This window comes from Lipomyces japonicus, assembly GCF_038497905.1.
Source record: "Lipomyces japonicus strain CBS 7319 unplaced genomic scaffold V1514scaffold_78, whole genome shotgun sequence".
Taxonomy (NCBI): Eukaryota; Fungi; Ascomycota; class Lipomycetes; order Lipomycetales; family Lipomycetaceae; genus Lipomyces; species Lipomyces japonicus.
In genome coordinates, this window is record NW_027117890.1 from 1 (window position 1) to 16,128 (window position 16,128).

Genomic DNA, 16,128 nt, shown 5'->3' on the forward strand with positions numbered 1-16,128 from the left:
AGCCTTGTTCGATTCAGTTACATATTTATTATATCTCATGTTTAAAATTGCAAAACACAAAAAAATTATAAAATGTAAAAATTTTAAAAAAAAAAATTTCTTTTTGTTTTTCATGTGTCATCACAGTATACGATCGTGTCAATCAATTATATATAATTTAATTAACTGTTCACGTAGTCAACATTTATTATACGTAATAGTTTTATTTGGATATTGTTATCGAAGATATGCAATTTTGTTATTGTTTGTTATATCCAACAGAATTAGGGATATGCATGACTACGAATCTTTAGTTGATGAAATGGATCTTTATGATGACCAAAAATATTCTCTATACTACATATATATATAGATACTAAATCCATAAAACATGCAATCTATTTTATAAAATACCATTAAAAAATAAACACCAAATGCTTACACATGACACAATATGCACGATGCAAAATCACACCTACCCAGGTGAACTAACCCAACAACAAATACTAAAAAAAAAAAAAAAAACTTTACAAAATTGATAAAATAGCAACTGCAACGGATACAACAGTAAGCAACGACGAATGGCTTAGTTTTCGGCCAGCGCTGGTGCGACTGATGCCTTGACCTGATGGCGAGCTCGATGCCAGGCCTGTACTGTTAAGAACAATCACATCCGAAACATCAGTATTGAAAACGGCCTGGGCAACTGATACTCTCTTGTTATCCAAATCATAAACAAAATATCCTGATCTCAAGAACGAATCACCAAGCAAGTAGGTGGCATCGCTTGCGAAGTCGTCGAACAACAAGGATGAGGATGACGAAGTTACCCCGAGCACGCATACTTCGTTTCCAGCCGAGTCGGATTCGACCGTAACGATAAGTTGACGAAGACTGACTTCCAACTTGGCAGTAGAATCAAACTTGAGCACTAGAGTATCGGCAGAATCCTGATAATCACAATTCACCACGTACAAGCCCGAATCTTCAAACGTGGAGCTTGAACCCAACTGATTGGCAATATCCGCCACAACTGAACTAGGCAAGATGCCATACGTGGTGCCTGAATCAAGAATGACTTCTAGTGCACTGTCACCAGCAGATGAGGACAAGATCTTGGTTTGATTGGACGATGATGTCGAGTTGAATGTGATGTCTGTCAGGCTGACAATGAACTCTGCGTAAATTTTTCCAGTGGTCGGTTCCATGTCGATCGTGACCAGCTCGCCAGTGAACTTTGCCAGGTCGATGCCACCAAATAGGACCGATCCGGATGACGAGTCGATATCATTCAACCACAACGAATACGCGCGAAGATTGATCACGCCTTCATCCACCAATCTAATGGGCAAATTATCATATGATTCCGTGACAGATTCGTCTTCAGCAAATCCGATACCGAGCACGCCATAATTTGAAGTTGAATTATCGGCAAGCCCAAACGTAAAGTTCTTGATGCTGACTCCAGAAAATCCTAAAACGTCCTCAGCAAACTCACCGTTAGCGTACGTGCCATCGGCATACGTGATGGACAGGTCGACCGTGGTTTCTGAGAATGTGGAACTGTCGCTTGAAGTGAACGTGCCAGTTCCAGAGCAGAAATTGCCGCTACTCCTGCTGCCACTGCTGCTACTTGATGACGACAATGATGATGATGATGATGATGATGATGATGTGCAAGACGGGTTTGACGAGCTCTGGACCCACAAATCAGCCGAACCAGTGTCGAGGATAACGCTGAAATCCTGAGCCGGCGTGCCCAATGTAATGTTAGCAATGTATGCCCCTTGCGTCGACAGATTGTCAATCGCCAGTGTCGACGTTGAACTATCCCGCTTTCGCAACCGCCGAACAATGTCTCGTTTAAATCGATCCTCGGCAGTCTCTGCCGAATTAAAATCAAACTTGACCACGCCAGCACCGGCGGCCGACAAACCTGCCGACCTGGCAGGATTTGGTAGTGCGACCGGAGTCGCCATTGCACTGGCGGCAAAAAGTGCAGTCAGATATACAAGTTTCATAACGAAAGAAATATTTTTCCAGATATAACGAATGTAATTGAGAGGAGACCGGGAAACTTGCAAGACCAAAACTCTTTTATAATTTAAATTCGTAGACGGCGGGTTTGACCATAATTTTTTTTTTTAGTTCAGCTACTTCGCCGCGCGCCCCGAGGGGGCCAAGCCCCTGGACGCGTAACCGAACTGGCGCAGTGGATTTATTTATATCGTCAGTCAGGAATGAAATATCATGACATGTACTGGTTATTACACAAGGCATAATGGGTCAATGGCATTAATAGGAACTATGTACAGAAACAGACGCGTGACTACAGTCTTCTGTTGCCCGCCGCAGAAGCAATGCTGGAACTCAATGTTAGCTCCAGGGGCCAAAAAAAAAAAATACAAATAAGCCATTAACTTACAACTGAACCACTTGAACGTTTGCATCCAAATAACGGTTAACACAATTGTTCTAAAAAACGTATTAGTTCGTCACCACCAGCGATACAACAATTTCAAGAAACCCAAAGTCTCCGCATACCATGCATGAAGCCTCGGTAGTCGTGAGGCCATGATCCGTAACTGGCGCCGTGATGCATTTCTTGAAGCACAAATCCGTAAACGTGTGCACGTCTACGTAGTCAGTTGTTGTCAGCAACGATTCCAGCTCTGAGCTGTGAATATCTCTTACTAGTTTGAATCTTAGTTCTGGTATTTTCAGCCTCAATAAACTGACTGATAGACTTCTTGTCACTTTCAGATAGTGATTCAAGCAATTGTGAATTGATTTCGGCCATGACTGCCTTGTTTTGATGTTGTATACACTTTTAATTAGACGTTCGTGACGGCGTGAAGCAATTTTCGCGGGAATGAAACATGCCTCCATTCGCTTCAAAGCTCAAAGCTGTATCACATCACGTGCACACCAGCTCGGTTTTTTTTTATTTTCAATTCAATTTGATTTAACACAATGTATATATACAAAAAAAAAAAAAAATCATTACAACCATCGATATTATATGCAAATTCGTTAAATTTTTCTCTCATATTATACAATTCTCCGACCCGATTTGTCTTCCGAAATATTATTACCTGCAGCCTGCCGTTGCTCTTGCCAATGCCCCTGGCCCAGTCGCTGCCTCAGTCGCTGCCAAGACGATACAGGACATTGTACAAGTTGCTGAAACCTTGCCCGGTTCAACGATAGCCACGGCACGATAATAACTTGCAATTGTTCAACCTGTAATTTGTCAACTTTCAATCTGCCATCTTTATAAACTGCATATAGCTTTAAGCCTGCCAGTAAGAAGAGCATGCCGGTGAAAAATTTTACAATCAGGCCCACCGGGAATCCCGGTTTTGTAATAACCACGCGAGGTGGCACGCCGGTCGTGCCAGGGAGCACGCCGTCGTTACCAAGCGCGAAAACTGTGTCGACAGACAGGCCTGCCAGGCTGTTATTCTTAACTGCTTGTGCCATGGATATGCGCCGATTCTGTGCATCTGTTACGTATTAGCATTTATACGATTTCAATCAACGATCGCAATTCCACCACTGAACTCACCATATACGACATATGCGTACCGCAAAATGTTATCGCCAATCACGTAGTCGTAGTTAACACCAAACTCCGGCAAGGTCGGTTCAGCAGTCGTGATTGTCAACGCGCACACGCCTGCGCCAGATTTGGTAGTGCCGATTCGGGCCACCAATTGAGACACCGGAACTGTAATTTTTGCGCCTCCACCAAAGTCAAACCGCAATGCATCATTATACACAGCATCATCATAATCTTCGTTATCATGTTGAAGTCGATGATTTCGACGGTCACAGCTAATTAAAAAAGCCTGCAGGTCCTTTCGAAAGCCCGAACTGCCCAGTTTATTGGCGATCAAGCTGGCCGTACCAAACGGGAAATACGACCAACTGATGGCCGGATTCAACGTGACCTTAAACGGAGATCGCCCGTCATCCAGTCGGTACTCTACTTTATTTTGCACTTGCGTGATCGTTTCCACGCTAAGCCTGTGACTCAACACGACGTTCTTGGTTAACGGAATCATGTCCACTGTCTTCAGCTCACCATAAAACTTGGACTTGTCAATCCCACCAAACAAAAGCTTGCCAGTTGGATGCGCAACATTGTGATCTCCAACCCACCAGGCAAAACTCGTGATTTGCGTAACGTTAGCTTGCACCAATGCTGCTTGGAAATCATAAATTCTCGTCCGCGGTGGCTTCAACGCAATGCCTAATCCGATCCTGCCAATCACGGCGGTGGACTCGTCTGACACTCCAAGCGTGAACGCGGGTACGGTCACGTCGCCATTAGCCAGAACCAGATGTTCTCGGTAATACTCCATGCGGACGTACGTGGCGTCGTCATACAAAATGCGCCTGCCCAACGCCATCTTGTGCGCCGTCGACGATTTGCCAGTATTGAATTCTCCCGTCACGGCACAAAAATCAAGTTCTTGCGTTTTGCAATCCGGGTTTTGTGCTGCCTGCACCCAAAAATCCCACGTGCCTGTCTCGATTTGGAGCACGACCGGCTGAGCTGAAGGTTGACCAAGGGACAGCCCCAGCAAGTAAGTGAAATCAAACCGGTCAGTCCCATGATCATATGCATTGTCACTCACACTCCAAGGATGTTGCTGCAACGCCGGTCGTGGGAATGAGTGTGAGCCGCCTCGAGTCCGGGAATATGCCTCAATAGCAAACTCGAGCGTGTGGGGCAGCGGCTGCGATGACCCCAAGCCTGCCGTTGACGCCATGGCAGGCACGCATGCGAGCAACAAGCTAAAAACCAGTACTATCTTCTCAAACTTTAACACCCTCATGATCCTTCATTTTTTGATCTAAAGAAAAAGTTGAAATTGTGGTGATGGGAAAAACATTTTTTTAAAAGCCGGTCTTTTACTCATCCTGCGGGATATAATTTTTTTTACCGTTCGCAACTTAATAGGGCTTTTACGTAATTTGCCACTATGTTCATACATAGTTACGTAGCATGTATATGAAAACCTTAATCACTGCATGGTCTGCAATGTCAAAATAATAAAGTGAAAAAATCTTTCAAATAACCAGTTATTTAATTTTCAATAGCTTTTAAATACTTATGAGTCGCATTTCCAGCAGCCGGGAAGCCCTGGGCTGGCGTTATGTGCCTACCACTTACGCATTTCGTCACCACCCGAACTTTACAAATACCCATGTATAAGTAAAATTGTATATTCCTTATCAGTTCATACTTGAAAACGGTGGGAAATCTAGTACGGGTATATTATCATGTCTGCTTCCATGTTTTTATAATTAGAAGATATGATTAAATAAATTTATAAAAAAAGGATGTGATGGAGTAATAAAGTTGACGTAATGAGTGATGAGTGAAGTACGTAATTAATTAAATGTAATGTGTCACTCTGAGGTACACCGTACGCACGTATTGTGTTGGCAAGCGTACGGGGAATGGCACGATAAGGGATATGGGGAGGAGTTTCTGAGTGTGTTATAACTGGGAAGGGAGCCTGTATTTTATTTATTCTTTCTTCTTTTCTTTATATTTTTTCTCCCGTGTTTCTCTATACGTGTATATTTTGCGTTGCAGGGTCCTGACAGTGGAATCTTTAGGTCACGTGTTAGAAGATACGTGTAGAGGACACAGTAACTAACAATAGACTTTTGGTCAAAACAACATAAAAATAAAAAAAATAAAAAAATAAATTTTGAACGGTAGGAGAATCGAACCCCTGTCATTTGCTTGGAAGGCAAATATGATAACCACTACACTAACCGTCCAGTGTACCCAAATTTAAAACACAGTTTTTATTAACCAAAGTTACGCAACTTACGTAAGTACTTACGTATGTTGAGTTGTTTTGGCAACGTTTTTTGTGTACGTTTTTTTCTTTTGTAACAAGGTGTGAATTTAGAACAGTTATAGTTAGTGTATTATTGTACTGGTTTATAGTCCGAATAACAGCTGCCCTCTTAAGTCTGCCAGCGTTACCGGAATACGAGATACTACATATACTTCACACTTAACCCATACCCTTGCCCTTCTTCTACCATATCCTGTAACATCGCTTCCTGACTCTCCCGTGCAAAGCGTTCCCGCAGTTTTTCCTGCTATCAGAAGTTACCCGGTGTGGGAGTCCTTTGCGCGTCACGCAAGGCCGCTGTCCTCTTGAATATATAAAGTACGCGGATGTACTTTCTTTGATTCTTGACCTTGAAATATACGGATTTTATTATCATTGTCCCTTTCGTCGGCTGGCCCTTTAGTGTACCGCGTATACTAACAAAAAATTTAATATTTATTTACTGTACATATATATATACTGAGGTTGAGCCCATAATAAATTCATTCATCATCGAAAATTAAACAATACATTTTAACAGTCAAACTGATGACTAAGCTTTGGTTTAGTAATTATTTAAAGTTTAAAACATTAATTTTTGTCCTGGAGCCCTTCCTTTTATCGGAAAACGACTTTCTCCACAGGCGTTTCAATCAATATGGCGTGATGTTTTTTGTTTTTTTTCTGTTTACTTTTTTGCTTTTTTTTATGTTTATGATTTGTTTTCTTAGCATATGTTTTCTTTTTGATCATTTTTCTTTGTTAATTAAATCTTTATTCTTCTTTGTCTTCTTGGTTATAATAATACGCCACAGGGTGCGGCCACATCAATTAATTGCTATCCACGAACGTTATTTTAGCCACGTTTGATTCGATACAGGACGCTGTTACTAAAACTGTGATGATTTAGTAGAATAAAGCTCCTTGAGTACCACAAAGAGTTTATTCAAATTTATACTGATGACAGGGTCAGTTGGCGTGACGATTAATCTTTGTCTAATTTTCGATGATGAAATTTTATTATGGGCTTAACCTCAGCTTATATATATGTACAAGTACAAACACAACCCTAGCCTTAACACAGCCACGCCCCAGCCACGCTTCAGCCATCCACAGCCCAATAATCTTTGAAAGCGGGGCACAGACATGGCATAGCAGTTTGTTAGCATTCTTCTTTGTTAAAGATAATTCATAGGAATCGTTTAAAACGTTTCTGCTCTAATTTGTTTATATTTACAAATTAATTACTATACTGTAAAAAAAAAACATATACTTCAAAAAAGTTTTCCGCGGTAACTTTTTTAAACAGAGTGGGGTCTTGTCCTCAATAAAATCTGAAAGTAATTAATTGTAAGATGTGGCTACTCGAGTTTCTGGCGATCGAAATTTGATGTTTACGTGCGCCATGAACAGTTAGAATTTATGACTATTAACAGCAATGACTGATATCAAACTTTGATAAGGTTGATGCATGTTTGGATTTGAATTTGTGATAGAAAATTTGTGATTGGAATGTTGTTGCACGAGGAAATAAGTCTTAAGATTGTCGACGATATTATGAGACTCAGTTTTGTCCTGAATCGTGAAAAATTAGAATTATCTGATTGTAAACAGAAGTGCAGGTTGGGCATTCTTGAGTTGTGTTGCGACTACATTTTTCACTGGAGCTATCCAATAGGGGGGCGTTATCCAAATGGATGGATTTGTAAACAAAGAAATGCATCAGTATACAATAAATACAATGCCGTATATTGAGCTAGCATGCATAATTTTTTATAGAGTGATAGACATAACGATAAATGTGACCGTAATGTGAGAAACAAATGAAGCGTGAATATATATTTCAAAATCTGATAAACAAATAAACATTTTATTAAACTGGGCAAGCGTAGGTAAGCATCGTTATTACTTAAATATGGCATATCGTCAGCATTAAAAAAACAGGGTGGAAGGTTATATGTAAGATATGTAGTGATTGACATAGACCGAATACTAGGTGCAAAAATAAAGTTGTTCAATAAAAACCACAGAAAGGTTGCAAAATTCATAATCAAATCACGTTTTACAAATTGGTTTGTGTCACTATCGTGCATCTGCCGAGAAGCCGCGTTTATTGGACGTCTCTTCTGATTATTGTTTTCTTTTTTCTTCTTTGTTGCGGATTGATTGGACGAGGTTGATGGTCCAAGAGCCAAGACATCATGCATGGTCTCCAATGTGCCATAATCACGACATTTAATTGCTCTTGCACGGGAGTAAAGTACAAAAGCAAGAAAACACGAAAATTAGAAAACACGAAAATTAAAAAAAAAATCTGGAATTTGAGATTTATGCACAGCTTGCTGGGCGCAGTCGACGTAACTTCACGACTACAAATCCTTTACTCCTGAATGAGCCTCAGATTTTGCGGCTCATTCAAGAGCCTTCATGTTTCTACCTAGTCGTCGCCCGCCGTGCGGCCGCTGCCAACCAGACATGATAATAATCGCTTGTGAACTATGATGTCGATTTGATGGGCGTACTGTTTGTGTATATAATATAGTGACTGATGTGGATATACATTGACTTTGCCTGCTTGTGTTAATACCCCGACCCCTGGGACTGGCCATCCGGCAATCACTTCGACGCTCAGCATTTCGGTGGTAGTGCTATCGGCATGCATACGGACAAAATTTTTCCATAGCACGAGGCAATGTGAGCAAATGAGAAAGGGATGGTAGTGGCGGCCACTATGACCAGTTTCTTGGCCGGGGTGCAATTCTATTTTTTAGTCAATGTCGCAATTTGTTAAATCTTGGCCCCTACGCCCCGATTCGGGCTTGGTTTGCCTAAGCCGTATTACGACAACGACAGTGACGATTACATGCTATGAATACCATGAATACGATGGAGGTGCATGTTGGGGTTACATTTCAATTTACAGTCAAAGGTGCAAAAACGCAACCAGCATCGTCAGTCGCATGACTCAAGGTCATGGTGAATGACATGAATGCGAGTCTTTGTTGTTTTTGATTAGCGAGTTTATTTTTATATAATTTACAGATTGCATCTAATCAGTATTGATCGCAGTGGACTTTTACCCTTGCTGTTCACAAATGTGGGCGGCGTCAAATAAATTTTTTTTTTTTTCTTTTTTGTTTTTATTTCAACCACCAACCGTGGCTCTCACAGACACAAGCTCTTGGCTTTATCACTTGGTTATGAATGACGAACATTTTCGTGACGATACTTTTTTGTTTTTCATTTCAAAGCATATATAGTATGCCAGTCTCGTTAGTTTTTCTGATATTCAAGTTTAATTGTTTTCAATAATTTCCTCCCGATTAAACCATCAATTGAATTTTGAATACTCTCAGGTTAGTATGCTTGATTTAACAGATTTGCATATGTCTAATGTAGACCCATTCCTAGACGCTCGTTTCCGATGACTGAAGAAAAACAAATCAACAAAGATGGGACGGTCACGTTTATCGATCAAGCCGACGTCTCTTCTGAGGATGAAAAACTTTACCAGTTTGATCGTGACCAGATCATAAGTCAGCTCAAGGAAATGAATGAAGTGGGCAAGTCGCTTGATGATGATCCATTAGCTGACAAGGCATCAGCTTATCTTTATGAAAAATTTCTTGTTACTTCATTAGCCGAAGTTCTTGAGGTGTTGCAAAATACTTTGATTGAGCATCATGGCGATGTCAACTTCTCGCAGTCTTTGTATAACAATATTGAACTTAACGTGGCTGGAGCTGAAGCATACGGCACTAATCCGGAAGTTCACGAACTTCATGCCCGTTTGGAAGCGATTGTGATTAAGTACCATTCACCGTACCCAGAATTCAGGGCTGTCACTGACCCGTTTGATGACCCAACCATTCCGGTCGAAACTCTTCGCGCCTACGTGCTTGGATGCTTGTGGGTAGCCATCGGGTCTTTCATTAACGAATTTTTTTCTTTTCGTCAACCCAGAATTTCGCTTCAGTCCACCGTAATTCAATTGTTTCTCTATCCCTGTGGAAAATTTACCGAATTTCTACCTGACTGGGGGTTTTTTTTTTGAAGTACTAGGTACAGTATCAACCCGGGTCTGTGGACAATCAAGGAGCAGATGCTGGCCACGATCATGGTTAACTGTGGTGCGCAAACATCAAATTGGCTGCAGATGGTTATTGTCATGCGGCACAAGATTTTTTTCAATTACAAATAGGTTGACTTTTGAATTTACATGGACCATAAACGTATCCTGGTTATTTTTTGGTTACGGGCTGGCTGGCATGATGCGCAAGATGGTGATTTATCCTGAGAAGGCCATTTTCCCCAATGTGCTGCCAACCCTGGCATTGAGTCGTGCGTTAGTGGTCAAGGAATCCAAAACGTCGATCAACGGATGGACTATTGGTCGGCATTTTCCTCACATTCGGATTGTCATTTTTTTACTTTTTCGTGCCCAATTTCTTGTTTAAGGCACTTAGTACATTTAATTGGATGACCTGGATTGCACCGAAGAACGTCAACCTGGCCGTTATTTCTGGTTCATACCTTGGATTTGGTCCCAACCCGATCTCCACTTTGACTGGGCCATGGTTAACACTTACAGTCCGTTGGTCGTGCCCTTTTTTGCCTTTATGAACAAATTTGCTGGAGCAGTCATATCTGGAATAATCATGTTGGCTCTTTATTATACGAATTACAAATGGAGTGGATACATGCCGATTAATTTAAACTCGGTATTTGATCGATACGGAGATGATTACAATGTTTCGAAAGTGCTGAACAGCGGCGTGTTTGATCAATCCAAATACGTTCAGTGCTCGCCTCCTTACATCTCTGCCGGCAACATCGTCGGTACTGGTGCCCTGTTGGCTGCATATACTTGCGCATTTACTTACATCATGATTTCCGAATACAAACTGGTTTACAGTTCGACCAAAATGTTTTGGCTCACGTTGCGTCACCCTCGAAAGCAAACTCTTGTTCAGTTCACGGATGCACACTCGACCATGATGTCCAAATATGCCGAAGTACCTGATTGGTGGTTCCTTGCCACGTTTGTGATCTTCGGATTCGGTGCCTTGTTTGGATGGCCCACGCACGTACCAGTATGGACCATCATTGTCATTTTTCTGTTCAACATTGGCATGTTGATCCCGTTATTGATCGTCATGTCTCGCACTGGTTCCGCGCACGAATTTGGTGCGTTTTCTGTTATCCTGGCTGGATACATGGACCCTGGTAATGCCACGACCAATTTGCTCGTGCGCATGTGGGGTTACAACATTGACGAGCAAGCGGAAAGTTTTATTGCTGATCAAAAAATTGCTCATTATTCCAAGATCCCGCAACGAGCTGCGTTTAGATGCCAGATGATCGCCACGTTGATTCAATCATTTTGCACTGTCGGCGTGGTCGAGGCACTTTTCTCTGGCGTTAAGGATTTCTGCAGTAAGACGCAAGTGGACAAGTTCGTTTGCGCGACGCCACGGACCATGCACTCGGAGGCCATCATGTGGGGTGTGATTTCGTCCGAACGCGTGCTAACCAGCATCTACCCTGTCATGAAGCACGCGTTCTGGATCGGAGGCGTGATTGGCGTGCCGTTTGCGTTGGCACAGCTGAAGTACCCGCAACGGTTCAAGATTATCAATCCAGGATTGATGAGTTACGGATCAATCATGTGGGGTGGCACGTACAACTTGTCGTATTACATTCCCGGGTTTTATTTTTCCTTTTTGTTTATGTTTTACTTGCGCAGGTATTATATCGGCTGGCGGTCAAAGTACACGTACGTGTTGACGTTGGGCCTGTCCGCTGGCATTGCGTTCGCCGGCGTGATTATTTTCGCATCACTTCAATACACGCAAACCACGTTGCCCTGGTGGGGAAAAAAAATTTATGCCACCGGTGTTGATTATGCAAGAACGGCAGCGTTGCTTCCAATTCCGCAAGATGGATTCGGTCCTGCTCCTGGCCAGTTTGAATAGAAAAGAACAATATATTATTAAATTGTCGTTTTTTGTTTCAGCTTTTTTATTTTACGTTTTAATTATAGTACAAATGCAGTTTTTTTTTGTTTTCTTTATTAACAAAATATTATATACACAACCAAAACTTTTATAAAATTGAATACTGTACAAATATATATATTTATATCTTTTACCGTCTCCGTCTATATGGAAAAAAAAAAAAAATAAAACCTGTAATTTACCATGCCTGCTTGCACAAGTTCGCAAGCTGCTTGCCACCGATCGAAGTCAACGGCTTGATCCGGATGCGAGGCGGATGTAATGCGGTATCGAACTTGTGACCACTGCTTTCCTGAATCACATTATATGCCAAAAATGGTGGCATGTCTGTAGCTCGCTTGGTTTCGTCTGATGAAAGCAATACGGAGCTGTTATGAATGAAAACAGGAGTTTGAATGTCCTTCACGCAAGATTTGTCCACGCCGCCGTTGGAGCCGCTCAGGAACGTTGAATCCTTAATGTACGTGTAAGGATTTAATCTCAGGTATGGAATATCCGTTACGCGAACTCTCTTTTTGTGACTGTAAGTCACGGCTGCCGATGATAGTGATGATTCGTCGAATCCAGATACGAGATCAGCACGAACCACAACTTGATCAATAAAACCGGCCGAGATCATTTGTTTTAATGCCTTAACCTGGGTTGGTGACGGTGCTTTCAGCTTTGGAGTAAACGTGACTGATTGTAATGTCGTGTTAATGGCCACAATGTGAGTGAGCTGTTGTCGAAGCTTATGAATTTCTTCCATCGTCTAATTTGTACATTTGTTAGTAAAAAAAAAAAAAAAAATTAAAGCAACACACCTTTTGTCGCAAGAAATTGTTAAAACAAAATTCTGGTTTGGAGTCTTCATATTCATAAGCACAAATCACGCTTAACATCTTGAGCACGTCCGAAGTTTGGTCTAGTCCAGAAAATCGATGTTGAGCGACATGGTATTCTTTCCGTCGTCGCTTGCTTGCTTCAATCTCACCGTGACTTACTTCATGTTGATTGTTATCATTGTCATTATCTAACAACTCGGTTTCGATTCCAAGCTCATGCTCAGACAGGAACGGGTCACCAACCGACAACCCAGCAACGATAGCAATAATAAAATGCAGACAATCATATTGATGACCAATCACTAGCATCTTGGCAAACCTTGGAGCCACGGGGAAGGCACTCATGGTCTTGCCCAATTCAGTTAACATGCCCTGACCATTTAAAGCTCCCAAGTAATGCAACAACTTTTCAGCATTGATCAAGTTATCACGATCCGGAGAAGTTGGGAATGGGAAGTTGGCAATTGTATCGATACCCATGTGCTTCATTTGCAACACGACACCATCAATTGGCATGCGCAAGATCTCGGCTTGCGTGAACTTGGCAAACTCACTCTCGAACACAGCAGATGAATAAAGTCGGTAGGCATGACCGGGCCCGGTGCGGCCTGCCCGGCCGGACCGTTGGTCGGCACTTGCCTTGCTGATCCAGCTCACGTCGAACCTTTGCACTCCAGTTTGCTCGTTAAAGTGTCGTTCCTTAACTCGACCACATTCAACCACATATCTGATTCCGGGAATAGTGAGCGACGTTTCAGCCACGTTGGTGGCAATCACGCAGAGCCTGGAATTCTCAGGTGGTTGCTCAAAAATCTTCATTTGCTGCGCTGTCGGCAGTAATGAATATAATGGCAAAACATGCAACGGGCCGGTATTTAATTGATCGGTTTGCTCTTCAAACCCTTCCTCAATTTCCGACTCTTCATCATCACTGTCGCTGTTGTTAGACTTTTGATCCAAATCATACGCATGCTCAACAATGTCATCTCCAAGATCGACATCTTCAGTTTCGACTTCAGCTTCATTTATAGAAAGCTTTAACGAAACGTCAACAACTTCGTCTTCTCTCTTCTTTTCCGCAAAAGCTTTCCGTAGTCGTTTACATAAATGCGAAATTTCATTTTGTCCAGTCAGGAACACCAAAATTCCACCGGGTGGCAATCGCTGGTGAATCTTTGTAACTTTTTGATAAGCTTCTTCGAGATAGTTCGCTGGAGTACGTCTGTTGAAATGAACCGATACCTATACAAACCATGTTAACATTATTTTTAAAAAAAAAAAAAAAAAAGACTTACAGGATATTGCCTTGCTTCAACTTTCAGGACAGGAGGCACGGTATCAAACAGCCGCTTGTTTTCAGAAAAATCACTAACACGGAGGGTGGCGGACATGATTATCAATTTCAATAGCTTGGTTGTGGAATCAGGCTCCTTGCTCATGCTGTATCGTAACTTCAAGACCCTGCTGAGCACACCAATCAAAATGTCCGTGTTGACATTGCGTTCGTGGGCCTCATCGATGATGATTGCCGAATATTTGCTTAACGTGAAATCAGTTGCCAATTCCCGCAACAGCACACCATCAGTCATAAATTTCATGGCGGTACCCTGTTTCGTGGTTTGTTCGAACCGGATTTGGTATGCAACTTTTCCCTGGTGGTCCTTGCCCAGTTCTTGACTGACGCGCTTGGCCATGCTGACAGCTGCCACCCTGCGAGGCTGCGTGATGCCAATCATGCCCGGGTTATCACTATTCAAATTGCCGTAGCCGGCTTCTAACAAAAACTGCGGCACTTGAGTGGTCTTTCCAGAACCAGTTTCGCCACAGATAACGACACATAGGTTATTGTGAATGGCTTCCATAATGCGTTGCTCATCTTGCACGACCGGCAATTGCAATCTTTGAGACTGGATTTCCACATCACGAGATACCCGCACAAAGTATGACTTCCGTTGATTCGCTTCCTTTATGGTGACAATGTCAGGAGGTGGCGTGGTGCGGTCTTCTGATCGATCGATTGGTTGGTATTCACCGTTAAATTTCGGCACCGTGTTTAAATTCGACAATTCTTCTGAAGTACCTCCACGCATTTGGTTTTCTGCCCATTCTTTGAAATTTTCGCCTCGAGTTTTTGATGTTGAAGAGTTTGCCTCTTCGACATTGTCATCATCATCATCATCATCATCGTCACTCTCGTTTTCATCTCCTTCCGCAACATCTTCTTCGTTGTCGCTTTGCGCGTGTAAATTATCTGCACGATCCTCATCAAACCCCAACCATTCGTCTTCCTCATCAGAACCTTGGTCAATTTCTGATGATTCTGCACTGTCATCATCATCATCGTCGTCTTGTTCTCCTTCAGTAGAACTGTAATCTTCGTCATCAAGCTGAATTTTGGCCTTTCGCAACTTTTCCATTTCTAGCCTGGCCCTCCAATTATAGGGAACTTTTTTCTTATTTGTCGTGGCAGGTTGTGACTTTGGATTGGCTTGTAAGCTTCCAAATCCAAATCCAGACCCCGAAAACTTGAACGTTGGGCCAGGATCGGAATATTGTGACAATATTGTTGATGATGATGATGATGATGATGATGATGGTAGTGGTGGTAATGATTGAGCAGCTGGATCTGCAAGGTCATCTTTGCGTAATCTTTTCAAAGATGTGGCATTGATTGACGATTCGCCAACAGCAGCCAGATGGTTCACGGCTTGTTGTGCGGCAAAAAAATCAGTAAACTTGCCATCTTGCACGACTTCACGTTCCTCATATAACAACTTCCGTCCGTCATCATCCAAAATGCCCAATTTTTCCTTCATGAGAGCTTCTTGTAAGGTCTCGCGGCGGGTTTCATGATTGGTGCCTAATTTCTTTAAACTATGAAGCATGGATGTATCAACGTGTGATTCAGACAATTTTTTCATGATTACTTTTTTTTCTTCTCGCTTCAATTGTCGTTCAATGTACTTGTCCAACCTTTTCCGTTTCACTCGTGACAGTTTCGATTCTGGTGGTTTGAACAATTGTTCTAATTCTGCCTTTTTGGCAGCTTTTTCTTCAGCAGTCATCGGTAGTAAAACAGCGGCATTAGGGTCATCATCATTACCCTTGACCTCTGATGAAACATTTTCTCGGGTTTCTTGTTGCTGTTGCTGTTGCTGCTCATTATCAGAATCGGCTTCGTACTCTTCTGGCCGCCTGATCGACCTTGGTTGACGGGCAAGTTTTAATTTTTTCTGCCTTGCCAAAGTACCTGATCGAGCCTTTTCGTTGAACCTTTTCCTGTATTTTCCCATAATAATTCGTCTATTCGGCCACTATTTCAAACAAAGATCAGGCCTTGAATCAATTTTTTTTGGTTTTTTGCAAGTTGGGAGAAAAGAAAAACGTGCGGCGTGGTCGTAAATTAATGTTAAAGTGTAGTTTTTTCTGATTTCTTTGCATTTC

At 42.1% G+C, this 16,128-nt stretch overlaps 6 protein-coding genes and 1 non-coding gene across 7 annotated transcripts; 1 reads left to right on the forward strand and 6 right to left on the reverse strand.

Moving 5' to 3' along the window:
• Positions 1 to 392: 392 nt before the first annotated feature.
• On the reverse strand, positions 393 to 2,248 carry V1514DRAFT_338567 (aspartic peptidase domain-containing protein). Its single transcript, XM_066928854.1, has one exon. It carries the CDS (start codon positions 1,998 to 2,000, stop codon positions 507 to 509), a length of 1,494 nt encoding a protein of 497 aa, XP_066780777.1. The 5' UTR covers positions 2,001 to 2,248; the 3' UTR covers positions 393 to 506.
• On the reverse strand, positions 2,249 to 2,837 carry V1514DRAFT_338569 (mitochondrial import inner membrane translocase subunit TIM8). Its single transcript, XM_066928855.1, has 4 exons — positions 2,674 to 2,837; positions 2,524 to 2,615; positions 2,405 to 2,454; positions 2,249 to 2,342 (listed from the first exon to the last, which is right to left on the reverse strand). Exons 1-4 carry the CDS (start codon positions 2,777 to 2,779, stop codon positions 2,309 to 2,311), a joined length of 282 nt encoding a protein of 93 aa, XP_066780778.1. The 5' UTR covers positions 2,780 to 2,837; the 3' UTR covers positions 2,249 to 2,308.
• A 69-nt stretch (positions 2,838 to 2,906) lies between these two features.
• V1514DRAFT_218518 (aspartic peptidase domain-containing protein) lies at positions 2,907 to 4,972 on the reverse strand. The gene is made up of 2 exons (XM_066924711.1): positions 3,548 to 4,972; positions 2,907 to 3,485 (listed from the first exon to the last, which is right to left on the reverse strand). The coding sequence occupies exons 1-2, from the start codon at positions 4,821 to 4,823 to the stop codon at positions 3,031 to 3,033; spliced, it is 1,731 nt and encodes a 576-aa protein (XP_066780779.1). The 5' UTR covers positions 4,824 to 4,972; the 3' UTR covers positions 2,907 to 3,030.
• A 737-nt stretch (positions 4,973 to 5,709) lies between these two features.
• On the reverse strand, positions 5,710 to 5,781 carry V1514DRAFT_t109. Its single transcript has one exon. It is a non-coding gene; the product is annotated as a tRNA-Gly (tRNA).
• A 1,616-nt stretch (positions 5,782 to 7,397) lies between these two features.
• On the reverse strand, positions 7,398 to 8,169 carry V1514DRAFT_338575 (uncharacterized protein). The gene has a single exon (XM_066928856.1). It carries the CDS (start codon positions 8,048 to 8,050, stop codon positions 7,529 to 7,531), a length of 522 nt encoding a protein of 173 aa, XP_066780780.1. The 5' UTR covers positions 8,051 to 8,169; the 3' UTR covers positions 7,398 to 7,528.
• Positions 8,170 to 9,267: 1,098 nt separating this feature from the next.
• On the forward strand, positions 9,268 to 11,818 carry V1514DRAFT_349234 (OPT oligopeptide transporter protein-domain-containing protein; the record flags this gene model as incomplete). The annotated part of the gene is made up of 5 exons (XM_066929362.1): positions 9,268 to 9,884; positions 9,906 to 10,008; positions 10,124 to 10,261; positions 10,302 to 10,386; positions 10,485 to 11,818. The coding sequence occupies 5 exons, from the start codon at positions 9,268 to 9,270 to the stop codon at positions 11,816 to 11,818; spliced, it is 2,277 nt and encodes a 758-aa protein (XP_066780781.1).
• Positions 11,819 to 11,885: 67 nt separating this feature from the next.
• Positions 11,886 to 16,069, reverse strand: V1514DRAFT_338577 (P-loop containing nucleoside triphosphate hydrolase protein). Its single transcript, XM_066928857.1, has 3 exons — positions 13,980 to 16,069; positions 12,664 to 13,926; positions 11,886 to 12,611 (listed from the first exon to the last, which is right to left on the reverse strand). The coding sequence occupies exons 1-3, from the start codon at positions 15,975 to 15,977 to the stop codon at positions 12,039 to 12,041; spliced, it is 3,834 nt and encodes a 1,277-aa protein (XP_066780782.1). The 5' UTR covers positions 15,978 to 16,069; the 3' UTR covers positions 11,886 to 12,038.
• Between the last annotated feature and the right edge of the window lie 59 nt (positions 16,070 to 16,128).

Excerpts from the sequence above, each read along its gene's own strand:
- V1514DRAFT_338567 (XM_066928854.1), bottom strand. The coding sequence starts at position 2,000 with ATGAAACTTGTATATCTGACTGCACTTTTTGCCGCCAGTGCAATGGCG.
- V1514DRAFT_218518 (XM_066924711.1), bottom strand. The coding sequence starts at position 4,823 with ATGAGGGTGTTAAAGTTTGAGAAGATAGTACTGGTTTTTAGCTTGTTG. Across the intron at positions 3,486-3,547 it reads GTACGCATATGTCGTATATG|ATGCACAGAATCGGCGCATA; the intron begins GTGAGTTCAGTG and ends AATACGTAACAG.
- V1514DRAFT_338577 (XM_066928857.1), bottom strand. The coding sequence starts at position 15,977 with ATGGGAAAATACAGGAAAAGGTTCAACGAAAAGGCTCGATCAGGTACT. Across the intron at positions 13,927-13,979 it reads TTGAAGCAAGGCAATATCCT|GTATCGGTTCATTTCAACAG; the intron begins GTAAGTCTTTTT and ends TGGTTTGTATAG. Across the intron at positions 12,612-12,663 it reads ACAATTTCTTGCGACAAAAG|ACGATGGAAGAAATTCATAA; the intron begins GTGTGTTGCTTT and ends TGTACAAATTAG.
- V1514DRAFT_338569 (XM_066928855.1), bottom strand. The coding sequence starts at position 2,779 with ATGGCCGAAATCAATTCACAATTGCTTGAATCACTATCTGAAAGTGAC. Across the intron at positions 2,616-2,673 it reads CAGAACTAAGATTCAAACTA|ACGTGCACACGTTTACGGAT; the intron begins GTAAGAGATATT and ends CTGACTACGTAG. Across the intron at positions 2,343-2,404 it reads AACGTTCAAGTGGTTCAGTT|CATTGCTTCTGCGGCGGGCA; the intron begins GTAAGTTAATGG and ends ATTGAGTTCCAG.
- V1514DRAFT_338575 (XM_066928856.1), bottom strand. The coding sequence starts at position 8,050 with ATGCATGATGTCTTGGCTCTTGGACCATCAACCTCGTCCAATCAATCC.